At 41.8% G+C, this 17,437-nt stretch overlaps 1 protein-coding gene across 3 annotated transcripts in view; it reads left to right on the forward strand.

Moving 5' to 3' along the window:
- The first annotated feature begins 9,923 nt into the window (after positions 1-9,923).
- pdlim5a (PDZ and LIM domain 5a) overlaps positions 9,924-17,437 on the forward strand; it is a 38,435-nt gene continuing 30,921 nt past the window's right edge. For all 3 annotated transcript variants that reach the window (XM_053871459.1, XM_053871460.1, XM_053871461.1), the window contains exons 1-2: positions 9,924-10,055; positions 10,273-10,407. In XM_053871459.1, coding sequence (XP_053727434.1) covers positions 10,309-10,407 — 99 coding nt within the window. In that variant the 5' untranslated portion in view covers positions 9,924-10,055; positions 10,273-10,308. The remainder of the gene's footprint in view (positions 10,056-10,272; positions 10,408-17,437) is intronic.

Genomic DNA, 17,437 nt, shown 5'->3' on the forward strand with positions numbered 1-17,437 from the left:
GTATGTACAGGACAGACCAAAAGTTTTTTTTTTTAATTTTATTTCCGCCACTATTTACATTGTAGATTCTCACTGAAGTCAAAACGATGGATGAGCACATATGGAATTATGTAGTAAACAAATAAGTGTGTAATTACTCAATGAAACTTTATATTCTTCAAAAGAGCCATCTTTTTCTTTGCTTACTACTTTGCTTACTTTACTACATAATCCATACATCCTGCTTCATATATTCGATGTCTTCAGAATGTATCTACAATGCAGAAAACAGTGAAAAAATAAAGGAAAAAAAAACACTGAATCAGAAGGCATGTCAAAACTTTTGGCCTGTATATGGACAGCAACGGGAAAATAACATTACATCATGAAACCAGCGTGACATCCCACTGAAACTAGAAATCCACTTGAACCAGTTTACAAGCGTGATGCCAGTCATACCGCCAGTCGTTGTCTCTTTTATCACCAACTGCAAAGGAGGCCATCATCCGAGTGCAATCCACCCTCTAAACAAACACTCTGAACCTGCTGTTTTACAGTGGAAGCTAGACATTCAAGGCCTCATTTCTCTGTTTCCTCTCCCAGCAGAGAGCAGTTTGAATCACTTTTTATCAAGGCACCAACCTTTTGCACACAGAATGGAGACAGATGTGTTGAAAAAAAAAGGACTTGGTACTTGATGACCTCATAACCACACAGTGTGTACACAATTGCAAACAGAGATAAGCTGAAGTGGAGATGGAGCACAGAGGCGCCTCCATGTCACCCCGGCCAGTCACATGTGAAACAGCTTTCCTCACCTATCATACAGAAGATGACTTCACTTCCTGTGAGGTGACTGGAATGGCATCCTCACCAGCTGACAAGGTTCCTCCTGACACACAGTCCATTCCAATATCGCCTTCACCAATCATGGTGACAGCATTCCTCGTCCACTGCTTCCTGTCTGTGCTTTAGCCCGGGGCTGGAACTTATGCAACCATTTCAACTGTTCACCTTGCTCTGGTGCTCCTGTAGAAGTGAATTATTATACCAAGGAGGACAGTTTGAGGAGAACAACAGCATCATATAAGGTATCCAGATAACCTGCTGGTTACGAGAGTTGCAGCAGAGTACCATCTGGTGATATGTGGGGGCTTCATAGACCACTGTTTTTCAACCTTTTTCAAGCAATGGCATCCTTGGTTCACTGAAAAAATCCGGGGGCACACCACTGAAGGAACCTCGGCCAAAGCGCAAAGTCCTATAGAAAATCCCTATTCTTCTTCTTTTCCTTTCAGCTTCTCCCTATAGAAAATCCCTATTCATTTGTGAAAAACTGTAGCTATTGATATTTTTTTGATCATATTTATTTATTTACTTTCAATTTTATGACTTCTCTTTTGCATAGTTTTATTGTAGTTTTGAATTTCCAGACAAATCCTTTGCATTCTTTGCCGGACCTTGCGTCATAAAAACAAAAAAAACTTTCTCTCTTCACATTTTGGAGCACATTTTGTTGTGCATTTAGTTTTTCGCTAACTTTTAAGCCACAAAGCAAACTTCGACAGTCCATGAGTATCATTAAAGTTTTGAAGTGAGACGTCACGTCTCGACAAACTGAGGTTCGAAAAAGTATTTGTGCATTTTGGTGTACGGAATTCACTGAACTGAAATGCTTCCATTCACGAATCGCTCCATGCCGATGAGTTAGCTCAGACATCTACTACCTCTGGAGACCTGCAGCATGGATGGCGATAAGGCGCCGCCTATGGACGGCATTTAGTGTGCTCATTGGTGCCTCTCTACGAATTATAGTCCTCACATGTCACGAAGTGTCTTCATGTGACCCGGATTGAATGATGGGATTGATGACTCGCCACCTGCTGAGCTACCCACGGTCTCCAGTGCGCAACTTTTTAACCGCTGCTAAATATTGTCTAGAAAGATGCAAAAGTGTTTTCTGTAAGGAGGAGGAATACATATTGCCTTTGTTGAATTGCACAGATGATAAACGTCAGCGATGCTAAAGGAGCGTTTTCGAAGACCTGTCCTGGATCTGAACTTTGATGTCAGAATGTGAGCATCTGATTTTGCCTCGTACTAAACACCAACACACTCTTCATGGATGAATAAAACCTTTTGGTGTCCACAGCTGGAATGTGTATTAATATATGAACTAAGGGAGCGAGAGAGCGACTGCACTCATAAACAGCTGCGTTCAACTTCATATTTCACTGTTGCGCCTGTGTTGCTATTTATGGACCACAATGGAAGCGCATGCATTATTCAGCAACACGTGTCCCTTCACGTCTGTGTGTGTCCACCTGCATATGGTGCAACACCTCCCACCCGTCCGTGCACACGCCCAGTAACAGCCGCTCACTCAGTATCGGGAGTTTGTGTGACATCACCTGGTTTCATCATTACACTATCTCACGTGTTAAAATGCAGAAACTCTGTCCCCCCAAAGTGAATCAGTTTTAATATTGTTGTGAATTATTATTGTTTTTATTAACAACAGGTTTGTTTTGGCTGCTTTATTATCTTATGTGTGTCTGTGACTGATGACCAGTTGAAACTGGATGTGTCTCACAGGCACAGTCCGTGGTTCTTTGTCGTGTAATCGAGCATTTACCTTAAGGTTTTTTAATACATAAGGTTTTTAAAGTTCAATATACTTCTCACTGGTTGTGGTGCCGAAACATTGGGAGAGAAAACAGAATAGAAAATAACAAAATGTATCCCCGACATAAAGATACAGTACTGCAAGTAGAGATTAGGTTTCAACAAATAGCGATGTTAGCAGCAGGGTTTAAAAATGCAATTCAAGATGTATGAAAACAACAATGAAAAACATAAGAATATTAGTTAAAATTCAGTGATCAGAACACATGTGACTCTTTGTGAGGGGCCGTCAGAAACAAGAGACACAAGTCTTTGTTCTCCAAATGTTGCTACTTTAAAAGAAAATAGGATTAATATTTCATGATTTGACAAAGCTTAAACTGTTTTTTTGTCCTAGTTATCATGGAAAACTGAATAAGACAAAGGGCCATGTGTGGCCGATCTTTGCCGAGGTCTTCAAAAATCTACGATTTATGCGGGAAGAATGTTTATATCTGAGTGTTTTTATGATCCAATTCCTCCTATGGAACTACTCATAACTTGCCTTACCTTCTCTGTCCTGTCATCACTGATGTTTAAAAGCAACAACACAACCGTGAACCTTAATTTAGACTAATTCAGTGACAAACATGGTGGTAATAAATACGTAAAAACGATGAAAACAGCTAGATTTTTTTCACGTGTGCACAGTGTCGCAGGACAAGGGGGATACTGGGGTATTGATCCGAGCTGGTGATGCAGGCCGGCCAGAAGAATGGCTGCCCCCTGAGACTCAGTCGACACTAAAGCTCTTCCTCCTGTCACTGATATATGAGCAAGAGCTCTCTCACACACAAAGACAGAGTGATGACGCTAACTTACATAATGAATCCCTGAAAGGCCTCCGACTGTGGCTGCCGACCTGTCAGCGGGTTGTATTGGCTTTTCTTCCAGTAAACAACACGGATCTTTTGGAATTAAGCGGGAAAAAAGTCAGAGTTGTAGATGCAGGTTATCATAAACAGCAGACAAATGTCCAGAAGGACTTCACCGCCCGTTTTTGTGACTCACGTCCTCGGTGTTTGACGCAAACATCAAGAGGCCGAGTAGCTTCGGCTCATCTGTGACAGCACATCTTCTAATATGTTTTCCCTCACCGGCATCTGTTCTGCATTTGAAGCATCCACCTTCTACAGTTTGAACCAGTCCAGGCAGCCCTCCGTCCACAACCAGTTTCCAGAGATGGACCTTGGCTGCTCAAGAGCAGAGGGAGTTTTGTATCACAGATATTTCTCTGCAGCTGTTGTGCTGTGGAAGAAAAAAACAAAGAAAACACAAGGGTAACAGCTTTACACCGAGCAAATATATGAAGACGAGAGGAGCAGCATCTCCATAGTTTCCAAACCTTTGTTTACCTCAACATAACAACATCTGACTTCACCGAGCAAGAAAGAGAAGGCTGTGCATTTTTGCATTCGCAACATGAAATAAAACATGCTCCATCACATCAATAACACCACAGTTCTGCACAGCTACTGCCAATTTTATTATTGGATGGTTACCACTTGGGAACGCTTCTTTTCCAGAGTTTGAAACAGTTTTGTTTTCCATAACATTCCTGTCGCAACACCATCCAACTCTAGTTTACATTTCCCAGCTGTTCTGGATCAGGTATGGTGCACTCACTGTAAATTAAAGCACAAATTAAACATTTTCCTCAGTGCACAGAATAATTTAATCCTTTCAGTGGCAATTTGGGTTTCATTGGTGATCGCAGTAATGGAGGAAACCTTTGTTTCTATTGGCATTTCAAGCCTGAGGCAGCCACAGCAAGTCAGCTGCCTCCGCCTCATTCATTTTCCCATCATTAACCCCAACATTTCTGATCTTCTCATCCTGAATCACTCACGTAGGACAGCCCATTCAAATGGTCTTGGGTCACAAACTGGTCCACAAAGGGGCCGCAATGGCTCCAGGTTCTTGCTCCAACCAAACCAAACCAAACTAAATAAGAAACTTAAGTTGCCATCATGTATTTGAGTTTACAATCTGAGTAAATGGTGTGAACTTTTACTATGGAACAGGTGACTATATAACAGCAGGAAGTCTTCATGCTATGCTTTTATGTTGTCGTGCTACTTCCTAACTACAACATGGTAGACACCTATATTAACTTGACTCAGAGTTGCACTATGAAACAGGCAGTCTGTGAAACTTTTAAATTAATGTTGCCCATTTGTTGAGTTTACTTGTCATGTGACTGTTTGTGAGGGGCCGTCAGAAACAAGAGATACAAGTCTTTGTTCTTCAAATGTTGCTACTTTAATAGAAAATAGGATTAATATTTCATGATTTTTTTTGTCCTATTACATTATACTTCCCTTATTGTAGGACAGCTAAACTGTGTGTTAAGTGCTGAGTGAGGACCATGTGTGGGAGATCCATTTAATATTGTTAAGGCTCTTTCATGACGATTCATTTTTTCCACACAATATCAGTTCAACTCCAGTGACACGGGACAAGACAAGCAGAAGTGACGGATAAGCATTGCATTTCATATTTCATTTGTGTTGCCTGGAAGGTATTAGAAACTAGCTTAGCATGCACTCATGCCTGGCCCGACGTCCAGCTTTCTTAATAAAACCACCTTCATTATGGAAGATTTCTTATTGTCACAGCATTGTACACAGCGCGACAGAAAATTAAATGTCAGGAAAGGTCAGTGTTTTCTTTTGAATATAATATCTTGGGAAATTCTCTCAAAAAGAGCTGCTGTAGATAGACCTCATTTCTTTTTAGTGTGTGAACGCTATGGCCGACTATCAATGATCCAATATAAAGATGTTTTAAATTCCAAAAATGTGTCGACTGATATAGATCAAATAAATGTTGGGCAATATGAATGGGGTGCGTTTGTGTATGCACACGTGTGAGCGTGTACGTGGATTCATATTTTTGTGTGGACCAATCTTTGACAAGACACTGATCTTATGAGGACATTTTGCTTTCAGAGGACATTTTGACAAGTCCACTTCGAGTCAAAATAGCCGGGTCATTATAACTGGGTTTCAGTTTGGTTTAGGTCCTGGTTAAGGTTAGCCATTTGTTTTGGTTGGTTAGGTTTAGGGGGAGAGGCTCTAAGGGCTAGAGATACAAATACGCACGTGTGTGTTTATCCTACTCTGTGGGGGACCAATTCTTGACAAAACACTATCCTTGTGAGGACTGTATGACTTAGTGGGAACATTTGGCTGGTCTCAACAAGGTTAAGCCTCAATTTGGGGATGAAAACTTCAAAATAACTGGGTCATTACAATTGCATTTATGTTTGGTACAGAGTCCTGGTTAAGGTTAGCTGTTTGCTTTAGATGGTTAGGTTTAGGGGAGAGGCTGTGGAAAGCATGAACGTCAATGAGTGGACCCCACAGAGCACAAAAGATAACATGCCAGTGTGTGTGTGTTGGGGAGTGTGAGGATGAACGTGATGGTCTTTAGGACGGCGCTGCCTGTCCCTGCAGCCTACACGTCAGTCTGTCTCCGTCCGTCTGGTTGGCTGGTAAATGTGGAGAAATAGTTTCCACTTGCAGATATAAACAGCCTCTGAGCTCACACACAGGAGATACAGGCTTCTGATAATAAGCTCATCCCCTGATTCCAGACATGCCGTCAGAGCCCGTTGAAATATTCGGGGGAGAATCATGCCTCCTAAACCTATCGATTAGTTTCGAATGACTCCAGCATTACTTTGAACTGTCCGCTTCTCAGACAAAGTCACTTCAGATGAACTGAGGTGGTGAACGTGGGGCGCCTGTTTAAGAGGCAGCCTGCTGCCTGCTTCTCCAAAATCGCTGTTTTTGGGGGGGGGGGTTATTCTGTGGCCCGCTGTTCAGACTGGTATGACGGTAGCAAATCTGGGGCAAAATGGGTTGCCCACGACCAGGGGGGTATTTCAGAGAACCACACAGGGGCTGGATTAGGATGGATTATATCAGTCTGGAGGGTCAGACTCATCTGAGGCATTCATGTAAAATGAATCCCAACTTTTGGGTTGTGTGTGTGTAGGTTTGTGAATATTCTCTTGGGTGTGTTTCTGCGATGACAGTTACCAAGGTCGCATGCTTTTATTCCCGAATTTGTCAGTGTCATTTTCTGTATTTCTTATATGACAGTTACGAAGGTTGGGTTAAGTAGCATGGGACAGAGCACTCTTTGGGGTCAGAGACCAGGTGTGTGTGTGTTGGGGGGGTCAGCTGGCGTGATGGTGGTTTGGTGTCACCCCCCTTGATCAGATGGATGATGCATTAAAAGTCATTTAGAGGGCCAGATTATCATTCCACGCGGGGGCGGAGCCTGGCTTAGTGTGTGTGTCTGTGCGCATGCTGCTGTGTGTTTGTTTGGCTGCAGGCTGCTAAGCTGTGATCATTAGGCGTGTGGAGAGGTGAGCATATGGGGACAGACTATTGACAGAACAAAGGACTGGCCGTGAGTCTGGGGTTTGGGAACCAAGCATGACTCTCTATTGTTAGTGTTGATATTGCGAGCACACGTCCCTCTGCTTCCCTTTGTGCGCGCTGAAGCAATTGCTGGCCATTGTTCATTGACAGTGAACCCAATGAATCAAATGCGGCGAGACAATGATTCAGAGGTTTCGGGTTGTTGGTTGGATTATATTCTTTATATTCTCATTTTACTGAAAACTCCGAGTCACTGAAGGGGTTGTTGTTTCCCGAGCCACTTTTGTTTGCGCTGAAGAAGCTGCTCCTTTCTTGACAGTGCAGTGCAGCAGTGTCAAACTCAGTCACGCAATGGGACATTATTTTCAAACACAGTCCAAGCTGGCTGAAGAACATGAGATTTATTGACCGGTCTGTAACTGACACTGCTTTAACTGGAAGAGTCTGAGCAGAATCAGTCTCTTTTCAAGTCATTTGGGGATAATTTTAGCTTTGGAGTACATAAATTATCCTCCTTCGCCACAGATTCTGCCTCAAAACACACAAGATGGACTCAAAACAAGAACATTCATCCATTTTCCCACGCACTATTGGAATCATGTCCAGCCTAGATTGGATTCTAGCATCATTTTTGGTTGTTGTAACAGCTTGTGGGCCTCAATATTGATATGCACAGATTGTATGTTTTGGTTTGTGCTTTAAAGAGGGTACGATTTTTTTTCTTTTTCTTCACCAATTGAATCTCACATATCCACTGACAGGCATCCCATTATTTAAAATGTTTGTTATTGATGCCTCGCTCAAGCCGTGGACTACAAAAATGGTGGATGGGCCAGTGCCCTAGACTCCAGTTCCAGTTTTGACTTGAGAAGGTGATTTTGCTGCATTGAAGTCTGTGAACACGACGCCACACGATGTCGAACTCCCAACTGAGACGGTCATTTGAGGACCACTCATTGACCTTATTGTTATGGTGGATAAATCTGAAGTGCACAGTTATTCATTCTGAGACTTGTTTATTTATTTGTGTATGTATTTATTGATATATGTATCTTTAAAATGTGAAAAAAAACGTGTTCGCTGAAAATAAAGCAGTAAGGTTGAATCAAATATTTGATGTTATTATTTTTGAAATTTTGAGAGACATATTCTTCAGGGACAAGATGAGCTCCTGACATAACCAAAGAAAGATGCAGCTGGATGAGATTTCTGTGTGACATCTGTCATGTTGCGCTAATCTGATCTTGGGACCTTCCGAAAAGAAAGCTGCCGACCTAACAGTGAAGGATGTTGTGACCCAAAGTATTTGCTGACATCCTCGTCGTTGTCAAAGCACAGAAGAAATAAAACACACATATGCAGAGAATTACAATCACGCAATGTGCCCACACACTACTTTCATTACAGTGAGAATTAGACATGCTTTTACTGCAATTCACTGTTAAGACTGTATTTCTTCTTCTTCTCATTGAGTCCAGTATGGATGACCCCTGTGCTCATGCCCGTCCTCACTCACTGATGGTCTGTTGTACGATCTGGCTGCTGAAGGGAAACACATACTCATCCTATTAGACACACAGGAGGAGATGTTTGGCTGCCAACTATGTGCTCCTTTCTCTGCCTTGCTCTCTGTGAGTGTATCAGCTGCTAATAAAGTCAGTATTGATCTGTCTGTGGCGGAAAATACTATTGGAAGCCTTCCAGAGTAGAAGCATTTGAAGACTGCGTTAAGTGAATGGGTCTATAACTCAGCTAAATTTAAAGTAGAAGAGTGTAGTATAGTCCTATAAATATGTATGGTACCCATGAAAATCATTGCGTTTAGACGTTGGCCTGCTTTTGGAGATTGTAAATGTACTGTACTATTAAAGAAGAATACAGATGCAGGGAATTTGGTGAGAGATGAGGAACATTTGAGCTACAAGGATAAAAACACACAATGATTTTTGTGTTGTGGGTCACAGACAGTTGTCGAGGAAGACAATTCAAATGCAGTATTTTGTCACCTAATACTCTGAGAAGTGGAAGGCAGACAAATATCTCATCGAAATGTATGGTCAGCCCAGCGTTTTAGCTCCTTCCGTGGATTAGATGGCCATGTCGGTCTTCTTTTGTTCTTCTTTGTGTTTTGACAAAGTGTGTTTTGACTTCCCTTCACTCTGCAGTTTTCACCATTTTTCACACATTTTCACCAAACGTATGAATCTAATAGTTTTTTTTCTCACCCTTTGCCAGTATTTTATTCTCTATATTGAAGCAACACATTGTTTACAATGAAATTCAATTTCATTTTATGATTATTGCTGGATCAGTTTGAGGAAATACATAAATAATTAAATGGTGGTTTCATTGCCAACCAACCAATAAAATTTAAATACTTAGTGTTTTTGTCAGTATAAATTTAACACTAAATGCATCATTATTAACATTGAATCCCCCAAAACTGAGTTGTTTTGTTTGTCGCTCACGGAACTCCAAAGTGACTTCAACACATTTCAGTTGACCTTTCAGTGAGCTGATCTTTTATTTCGGGGCTCATTAATCTTTGTTCCAAAAACAAGATCTGGTCCTGGCTGCTTCCACCTAAAAGCAAGCAGTGTGCAGCCATGAGCCCATGTTCCCAAAATATCTGAATGAAAGATAAACCCTTCTCTATCTCTCCCCCTCTTTTGAGTGGCTGTGTGCAGAGCGCTTACACTCTTAATCCATCCACACTCGTATTTCCTCCCCCTTCTCTGCCTGGGACATTATCCTCGCCCGTATTTCTCCTCTTCTCTTCATCCCCGCCCATAGCTCGCACCCCTCCTCCTCCCACCGTAACCTCTTCCCATTTGTCCTCCCCCCTCCTTCATCCACCTTTCCCCTCCCCTCTATCATTAGCCAGTATATAAGAGCATTGCATCTTTCTCTGCCTCTTTCACACATACTCCATGTGTTCACTGGGAAGGGGATAGTCCAGGGGATAAAAAGGGATTATATTGTCCACCTCTCTTTCCAGGGATTATTTTTGGAAGAAAGGTACTGTTTTTACAGTAGATCTTTGACTATCCTAATGGAAAAGAGCTGCTTGAATTCATCACATCAATCTGTGCTACCACAGCTTCAGTAATAGTTTGCTCTCACCCCGAGGAGAATATTTCTTCTCTTCATCCAGATCATAATTTAGAAGTTTTGACCTCAGCTATCAATTTCATCATTCATTCAATTATCTCATCTTTCACCTCTTCATCGGCAGGACCTTTGTCTTCTTCAGAGGAGCATTAGCCTGACCATGAGCAGAAACTACAACGTCACACTCCTGGGACCTGCTCCCTGGGGCTTCAGGCTGCAAGGTGGGAAGGACTTCAACCTGCCGCTCACCATCTCCAGGGTAAGCACACACACACACACACGCACACAAGCACCAAAACTGCTGCTGGGTCTCCACAAGAATTTCCCCAAATCTCAAGGGAAATACGAGCCTTATCTTGTTACACTCATGGAAACCTTCTATCATCAGTTGGCAGCTGATCAATGGTTTTCCAGTTGATATCTGTGCCTCCTTGTAATTCCCTTTTTCTTGTAATGTTGTATCTTCAGGATGTTGCACTGCTATCTACTGTGTGTATAAAGACCGTTCCATTGATATCAACCTAATATACAGTGAGCCAACAAGCCAGCCTCACTTCTTCAGGCTCCTCTTCTGACACTAGCCATGTGGATTCCAGGGTGTTTCCAGACTTGACTTCTTGCGTCTCTGTTGATCAGGGTCCCCTTCAAGGCTAAAAAAAATGCCAATGAGGCAGCAGTGGTTTCTGCACCCCACTATAGTGGAGTGCACCGCAATGAGTTTCAAAGTTCTAGGGTTTTGGATGTTACCAGGAATGTCACTGAAATTTCCTGAAGCTTGGTCATGTGTAAGGTATTTTTACGTTAATGCCATGTTTGGAGACTTTTAATGTTTAAGGCAAGTTTCAGGACGAACGAACTTTGCAGCAGGTACCATGAGATAAAATTGAAAATTCCCCCCTTGAGAAGAGTTGGTTGCTATTCATGGCTCTTACTTCTACTGGGCACTCTATGCTTTATCAGCACCAAAGTGCTTTGCTCAAAGTCACCCGTGCACATGCTCTCACTTAGCGATGGCAGGAGGCTGCAACGCCGCATGATCGCTGAACCATCAGGAGCAGTCAGAGGTCATGTGTCTGAAAACACTTGGGCCGGCGCAATTCGTTTAAAATGTTATTACAGTCTGTTGGCATCAATAATGTATGGTGTTTCAGGATGGCCCTGCTTTTAACCACCGTGTTTAGAAACAAAGACACGACCCCCCTCCTTGCTTGTCCATATGCTTCACTTTCGATTGAAAGCATGGAACGGTTCAATAGAAAAAGCGTCCTCTTGAGTCCATACTTTACGTTACGCTACGTTAATGATCAAATTTTATTCGTCACTACATGAAACTGGGCTGTGAGTGACTCAAAAAACAAACAAAAAAAAAAAAACGATGACTCAGCGATTGTTTATGTGCCACAACAAGAAGCAATCCGGCCAAACGGAGGAGCACATCCCAACAGCTGTTAGAGCTGTGAGCTCTTTGCCTTGATCATGTCCTGAACCACTTCTCTCTGGAGGTCTAAAAGCAAAGAATTCTCATGCCAGAGCGATGCGAAAGAAAGACAAGCTCCGATGACATCACTGCGACAGAGGTGAAAATGCGAACTTCGCGGTGCAACCATGGATTTGGTTCTCAGAAAAGTCGGCCCAGCGCGACAAAATGCAGGATCCCTGCCAAACCCTCCTCTCCATGACAGCTGCGCTTGCCAAGCTCTGTATGAATACTCCTTATGTCTTGCGACGGCACGAGTCATAACCTCACCAGTAATCATACTGTTCATGAACTGCGTCATGAAATCTGGAAGTGAAGTATCTGCTTGGTAACTCGGGCACGTAATCCTGTATATTTTGTCAGCTGCACAGTGGAAACAGTTTGTCTCCCTAAAGTCACTTTTGACCTTCTGACTTGAACTCAACACCTCATTTTTAAAGAGTTTGATTTAACTCACTGTTCTCCACTTTCAGCTTTCGACTATGAGTCCAGTACTTAATAAATGATCCATGTACTCCAATTTTTGTCTCGGTTTAGCCCTCTGTTTCATGTGCTCACCTGCTGCCTGTTTATTATAAGTGTTTTGGAGTCTTACAGTGTTAGCACTTGTAGCACACTGATCATGAATATGCTTTGTACGAGGAAAGGGTTGTGGCTGAAATATTACAGATTACAGACCAATATCATCCTGATTGTAGAGCAGACGGTGAAACCCATTTTTGTCAGACAATAACGGTCTGCTGCTGAGTGGGACCTGAGGCGTTATTGGAAGTGAAGCAAAATGGGTCTCAGCATTTGTTTGTTTGCGGCCTGTGATTGCATGTAGGGCAAAGCATGTGGATGCAGTTCATGGACAACAATCTGTCTGTGTATTTCCCAATGAGATGATTCCATGATGTCTTGTAAACAAAGTGGCTCAATCAGTTTTCTCTCTTGTCGCCTCTGCCTTAAAGTATTTATTCATTTATTTGCCATAAGGGAGAGTGTAGAAAGCCATTTGAAAATGGTTATTTGTATGTGTTGACATTGAACGTTGAGTTTCTTTGAGGGATGAAGGCTCTTCGAGGGGCACACAAACAGCACACCAATGAAGCTCTATTTATACCTTCCCACTCCATTGGCCGTTTTCAGGAATCCCTCATTTAGTGAGAACCACAAGGGCACACAAACACACATGCATTAGGAGCCTCAAGATAGACAGTGTGAAGGTCAGCGGTGAAACAGCACAAATTGTGCAAGATATGATCCACTGTGCGCTTATATTATTTTGCTCATAAACTGATTAAGACTGAAAACAATAAGGTATAAAGCAGTAAACTTCCTAAGATAAAGTAAATCTCAACATGTTTTTGCTCTTATGAAAACAGGTCAGATTCCTGTCTTCTGCATCTTCTGTATCTCACTTTATTTCTAACTCTCTAACTCCCTGTCTGTTCCCTCACATGTACTTGACCCATTGTAGATTTGATGGACCAGTAGAGGAAAAAAGTGAAAGTGCATAAGTGGTTTATTTTGTTGTCGGAAAACTAATGATGAACGTTGACTTGAAACCACAAAGTGGGAATAAAAGGTTGATGCTGAAAACTGTGGTTGAACGAGGAGTAATTGTTACGCAGCTTAGCTTGTAATTTATTGCTTTTTTTAGATGCAATGAGGGTCTTCTTTAATCTGTAAATTTTGTCATAATTTCAAACATTTAGTTACAATGAAAATTTCCTGACTTTGTTCTGTACGATCAGAATTAGAGCAGAATTGAACCCCCCATCTATCACTGCCAACCTGATCTCCACCACAGTACTTTCCAAATGACTCCACTGACCCACCTTAACCAACACTATCGCCCTTATGGAGCCAACCACATGCCGCCTTGATGTTCCCTCAGCACACTTTGTGAAGGATTCTAGGTGGGATTGTCACTCACTGAAGGCACATTCCTATCAGCCTTCAAAGGCACAACAATCCAACCTCCAAGGAAACCTGGTATTGATGATCTTAATAATGTCAAACTTTGGTTCTTTGTAAGGGTCTTGGAAACAGTATTGCCTTCTCAAATTGAAGATTTCATGTGTCAAAAAAAAAAAAAAATCCGGACTGGTTTTCGATCTGGACATCCTGGAAACAGCACTTCTGAAAGTAACCACTGACCTCCTCTTAGCAGCAGACAAGGGTGAAAGCTCCATTTCACATCTTCAGTCACTATGGAAACATTTTCTTTATCCCCAGCCAAATTTGTGTCTGTATCTGTGGCATTCCACAAGGTTCAATTTCAGGTCCCATTCTTATTTCCATTTATATGCTAGCTCTTGGCCTATTGATCCTTCCACCCTCACGCAGACGACAAACAGAATCCAATGAAGGATTCTCAAGGGGTCCGACTGACTGGCTACTTTAGAACTTACTTGAAGAGTTTATGGACAAGTTTAAATTGATAACTGTTAAAGACTGATGCCTTGGTCTGGTTCCCGACCCCTCCAGGCCTGCTGGGCGCCTCAGATCCTTTGTGGGTCCTTGCTACTGTAGCTGTCCCAAAGTCAAGACTTAAATCAAGGAGCGACTCTGGAACAGTCTGCCAAAGTAGATCTGTGACACGTAGTTCCACCATTAGAACTCTCCCAAAAACTTTTTTTCACAAACAAAGTGGTATTTTTATTTTTCCACAAATAAAACGGAGCAACAAAAAACAATGCCCTAACTATGTCGCAGTGTGGCAAACAAACATTAAATACATTCCAGCCGTGCGCAGCAGCTGAGTCTGGTTACAAATGCCGACTTTTTCCTTTCAAACTCTGAGCACTGGTACGTTTTACAACACAAAGCATGATGTGGATTTGTTAGTGTTGATTGAAGGGAACGTGTTTAATAATATTTCTACCATCTGTTGAAATACTTTTTCCAAGGTGCTAGCTTATTGAAGTCAGTATTTTATGACAAATTCCAAAGGTGTAAAAAATGCTCTGTTTGAGAATGAACTCTGCTTATCATCACTGAAGAGGTTTGCAACAGATGGAGCCCACAGACCGAGGAATGTTTAATAGTGTTGCGTTCGCGCCCCTAAAACCTCTCAGTTACGATCTTCTGCAGTGTGCAGGGGTGGCACGGGCTTGTGGCCAACATCCCAAACCTATGCAAAACTCTATAATGTTTTCAGTATGTTTTGTGGCTTTGCCTCAGTGACTGCAGTGAGGCCTCCGTGGGAGCAAAATATGATGTGACTATTTTCATGGTCCGTGCCTTTAACATAAAAGACCCCACAGCGATTACAAGGCTCTGCTGCTCTGCTTCAGTGATCAGTTCAGAATCAGATTTATAGCCATGGTCAGTGGGGATCCACCAACTAGGAAAGTGCTTTGGAAAAGGTGCAGTCAAAAAAATAAAATAAATAAACTAATAAAGGAGGAAAAGGCCCACAAACAATAAAGGCTAATCACAAATTCAACAGTCTGACAGCAGAGGGGAAGAAGCTGTTCCTGTGACGGGAGGTTCTGGTCCGGATGGACCGCAGCCTCCTGCCAGAGGGAAGAGGAACGAACAGTCCATGACCAGGGTGAGAAGGGTTCATGTTGAGTAATGGCTTATGACCAACTGGGCAGTAGGAGTCGTCATGCAAACATGTTGCATTTAGGTTTGCAAAGTTCCTGGAATTTTCAGAAGTGGAAACTTTTCATGGCAACTGGAATGGAAAGGGAATTAATGTATATATATGGGAATAAACGGGAGTAAACTGTGAATTTTCAGTGTATTTTAGCATAATCTAGACTAGTCCCTCTGGCCTAACTGGTGCCCGACTGGGTTCTCCCTTCTCTAGTCTGTTCATATTCATCCTTGGATATAATTCTGTTATTAGGCTCTTTTTACTGCTGCCACTTGTGTATATATTATTTATTACTACCGACTTATTGTTTTCTGCCTGCTTGATTGTTTTGATATATTCTTTTTACATTGTTTGCACTAAGGGAGTAGCGCTCAAATCTCGTTGTACTCTGTACAAGGACAATAATTGTATTCTATTCTATTCTATTCGAATGTGTTCCAGGTTAGTTCCTTTAAAATTCCCATTAAATCCCATTAATTCCCAAACGTTTCCAATATGGAATATTCCCAAACTTCCCAAACTTAACTTCCCATCAAAATTTAAACAAAAAATTTCCCTTTGCATCCTTAGTTGCATTATAGGGATACTTCAAAATGTAAAATATTATATTATAGTATAATATTTTTTCATTTCGTCAGTCTTTTTTTTAGTTGTGAGTTGCAGTTGGCAGCAGGGATTGGTAACTCATTGCATAAAATATCTTTATTTCTTTCAAATGTCAACTGAATTATCCTTTGTCAGTGATAATAAACAGATATTATATTTACTGAGCAGCTCTCACATACTGTCCTCACTCATTTCTACCTGGACACTGAAGGAACCTGAAGTGAAGAGAGTCCAAGTGCCATCAAGACAGTGCTGATTCCTGGTCCACTCATAGCGTGATGTGAGCGCTTCGCCTGTCATCTCTGTAACAAAAGCCTTGTGAAAAGCACAGATGCTGGTGGGGAGCTTAAGCCACAGGAGCAGCAAGCGTCCTAGCATGCCTTAATTAGCATGTGTTGAAAACTTCTTCCACAATTTCAAGTATAAAATGTGCGTGTTGAAAATGCTGTTTGTTGAAAAGCGTGCAAACGTAGTTGTGGCCCGCTGCGAGTTGCGTGTCATCATCAGTGTCTTCTGCGTGCAGGCCGACCTGAAGTGTGGGTCAGTTTTCTGACATAGTGGTGGCTCTCTGACGTTCTTTCCCTCAGCCACCTCCAGTTGAAGGAGGTTCTGGTGAGGGTTAGTCAGATAAAATCTTCCCACCTGGGTCTGTTCTTGCCAGGTGTGGTTGGAAACTTCCACAAGCGGGTGACATCTGTTTTCCTGGAAACACCGAAACGGACCCTACAGCGGTGGCTGGACTAGTCTGTGGTGTCCTCCTTTGATCTTCTTTCAGTCGTGAACCCAAGATTCTTGTCGTTGAGCACTGAATGTTTTGCTTTGATTTTTGGACAAGTAACAGCTGTCTGAAATCTCTTGGTTTTCATTTTTAACCTTCACTGAGACACAAGCCTCTCAACAAAACTGGAAAATAATAAAAAATAAATTCATGATTATAGTAACAGTAAATACAGTAAAGTAAAGTAAATAAATAAATGCCAACATACAAGAGAAAATCCAAACATATCGTATTCACTTTTGCATGGCTGTCGTTGAGCTCAGTGATTCTTAACCATAGGGCCAGGGGCCAGGGCCGCGAGCACCTCCTTGTGGCCCGCTAAAAGTTTTCTCAGTTTCACACCTTTGCAACTCAGTTTGAATACATTATCCACATATGGTGGCAGTAGTGTGTCACTGCATTGACCTGATAGCTGCAAATCTGTGATAGTTAACAACTATGAAAAAGAAAGAAGAAAGAAAAAATGTTAAAGGAAGTGATGTTGTCCCCCAACATTAGAAACTGTTCATGAAAGCACCTGTTGAAGCAGTTTTGAAAATTAGTTAGAACATTTTATGGCAATACTTTCATTTGCACTTCACGTGTATCTTCTTTGGAGTTTAAATAAAATCTATTATTTTTCATTTTATGATATTTAGACATGGTTTTATTATATCTATTTTATTCAGAGTTTTATTCAGTTTTTCAAAAAATTTCAACAGTTTGCATCAAGTTTTTTTTTCCTTAGTAAATTTGATGAATATGACTTGTATCTGGTTCTGCTGCTGGTTGGTTTTTTCAATAACAAATAAATATATTTGCGATGATCACATGGGAAAGTTCTGATGTCGGGGGGA

Source organism: Synchiropus splendidus, chromosome 7 (assembly GCF_027744825.2).
Source record: "Synchiropus splendidus isolate RoL2022-P1 chromosome 7, RoL_Sspl_1.0, whole genome shotgun sequence".
NCBI classification, from domain to species: Eukaryota; Metazoa; Chordata; class Actinopteri; order Syngnathiformes; family Callionymidae; genus Synchiropus; species Synchiropus splendidus.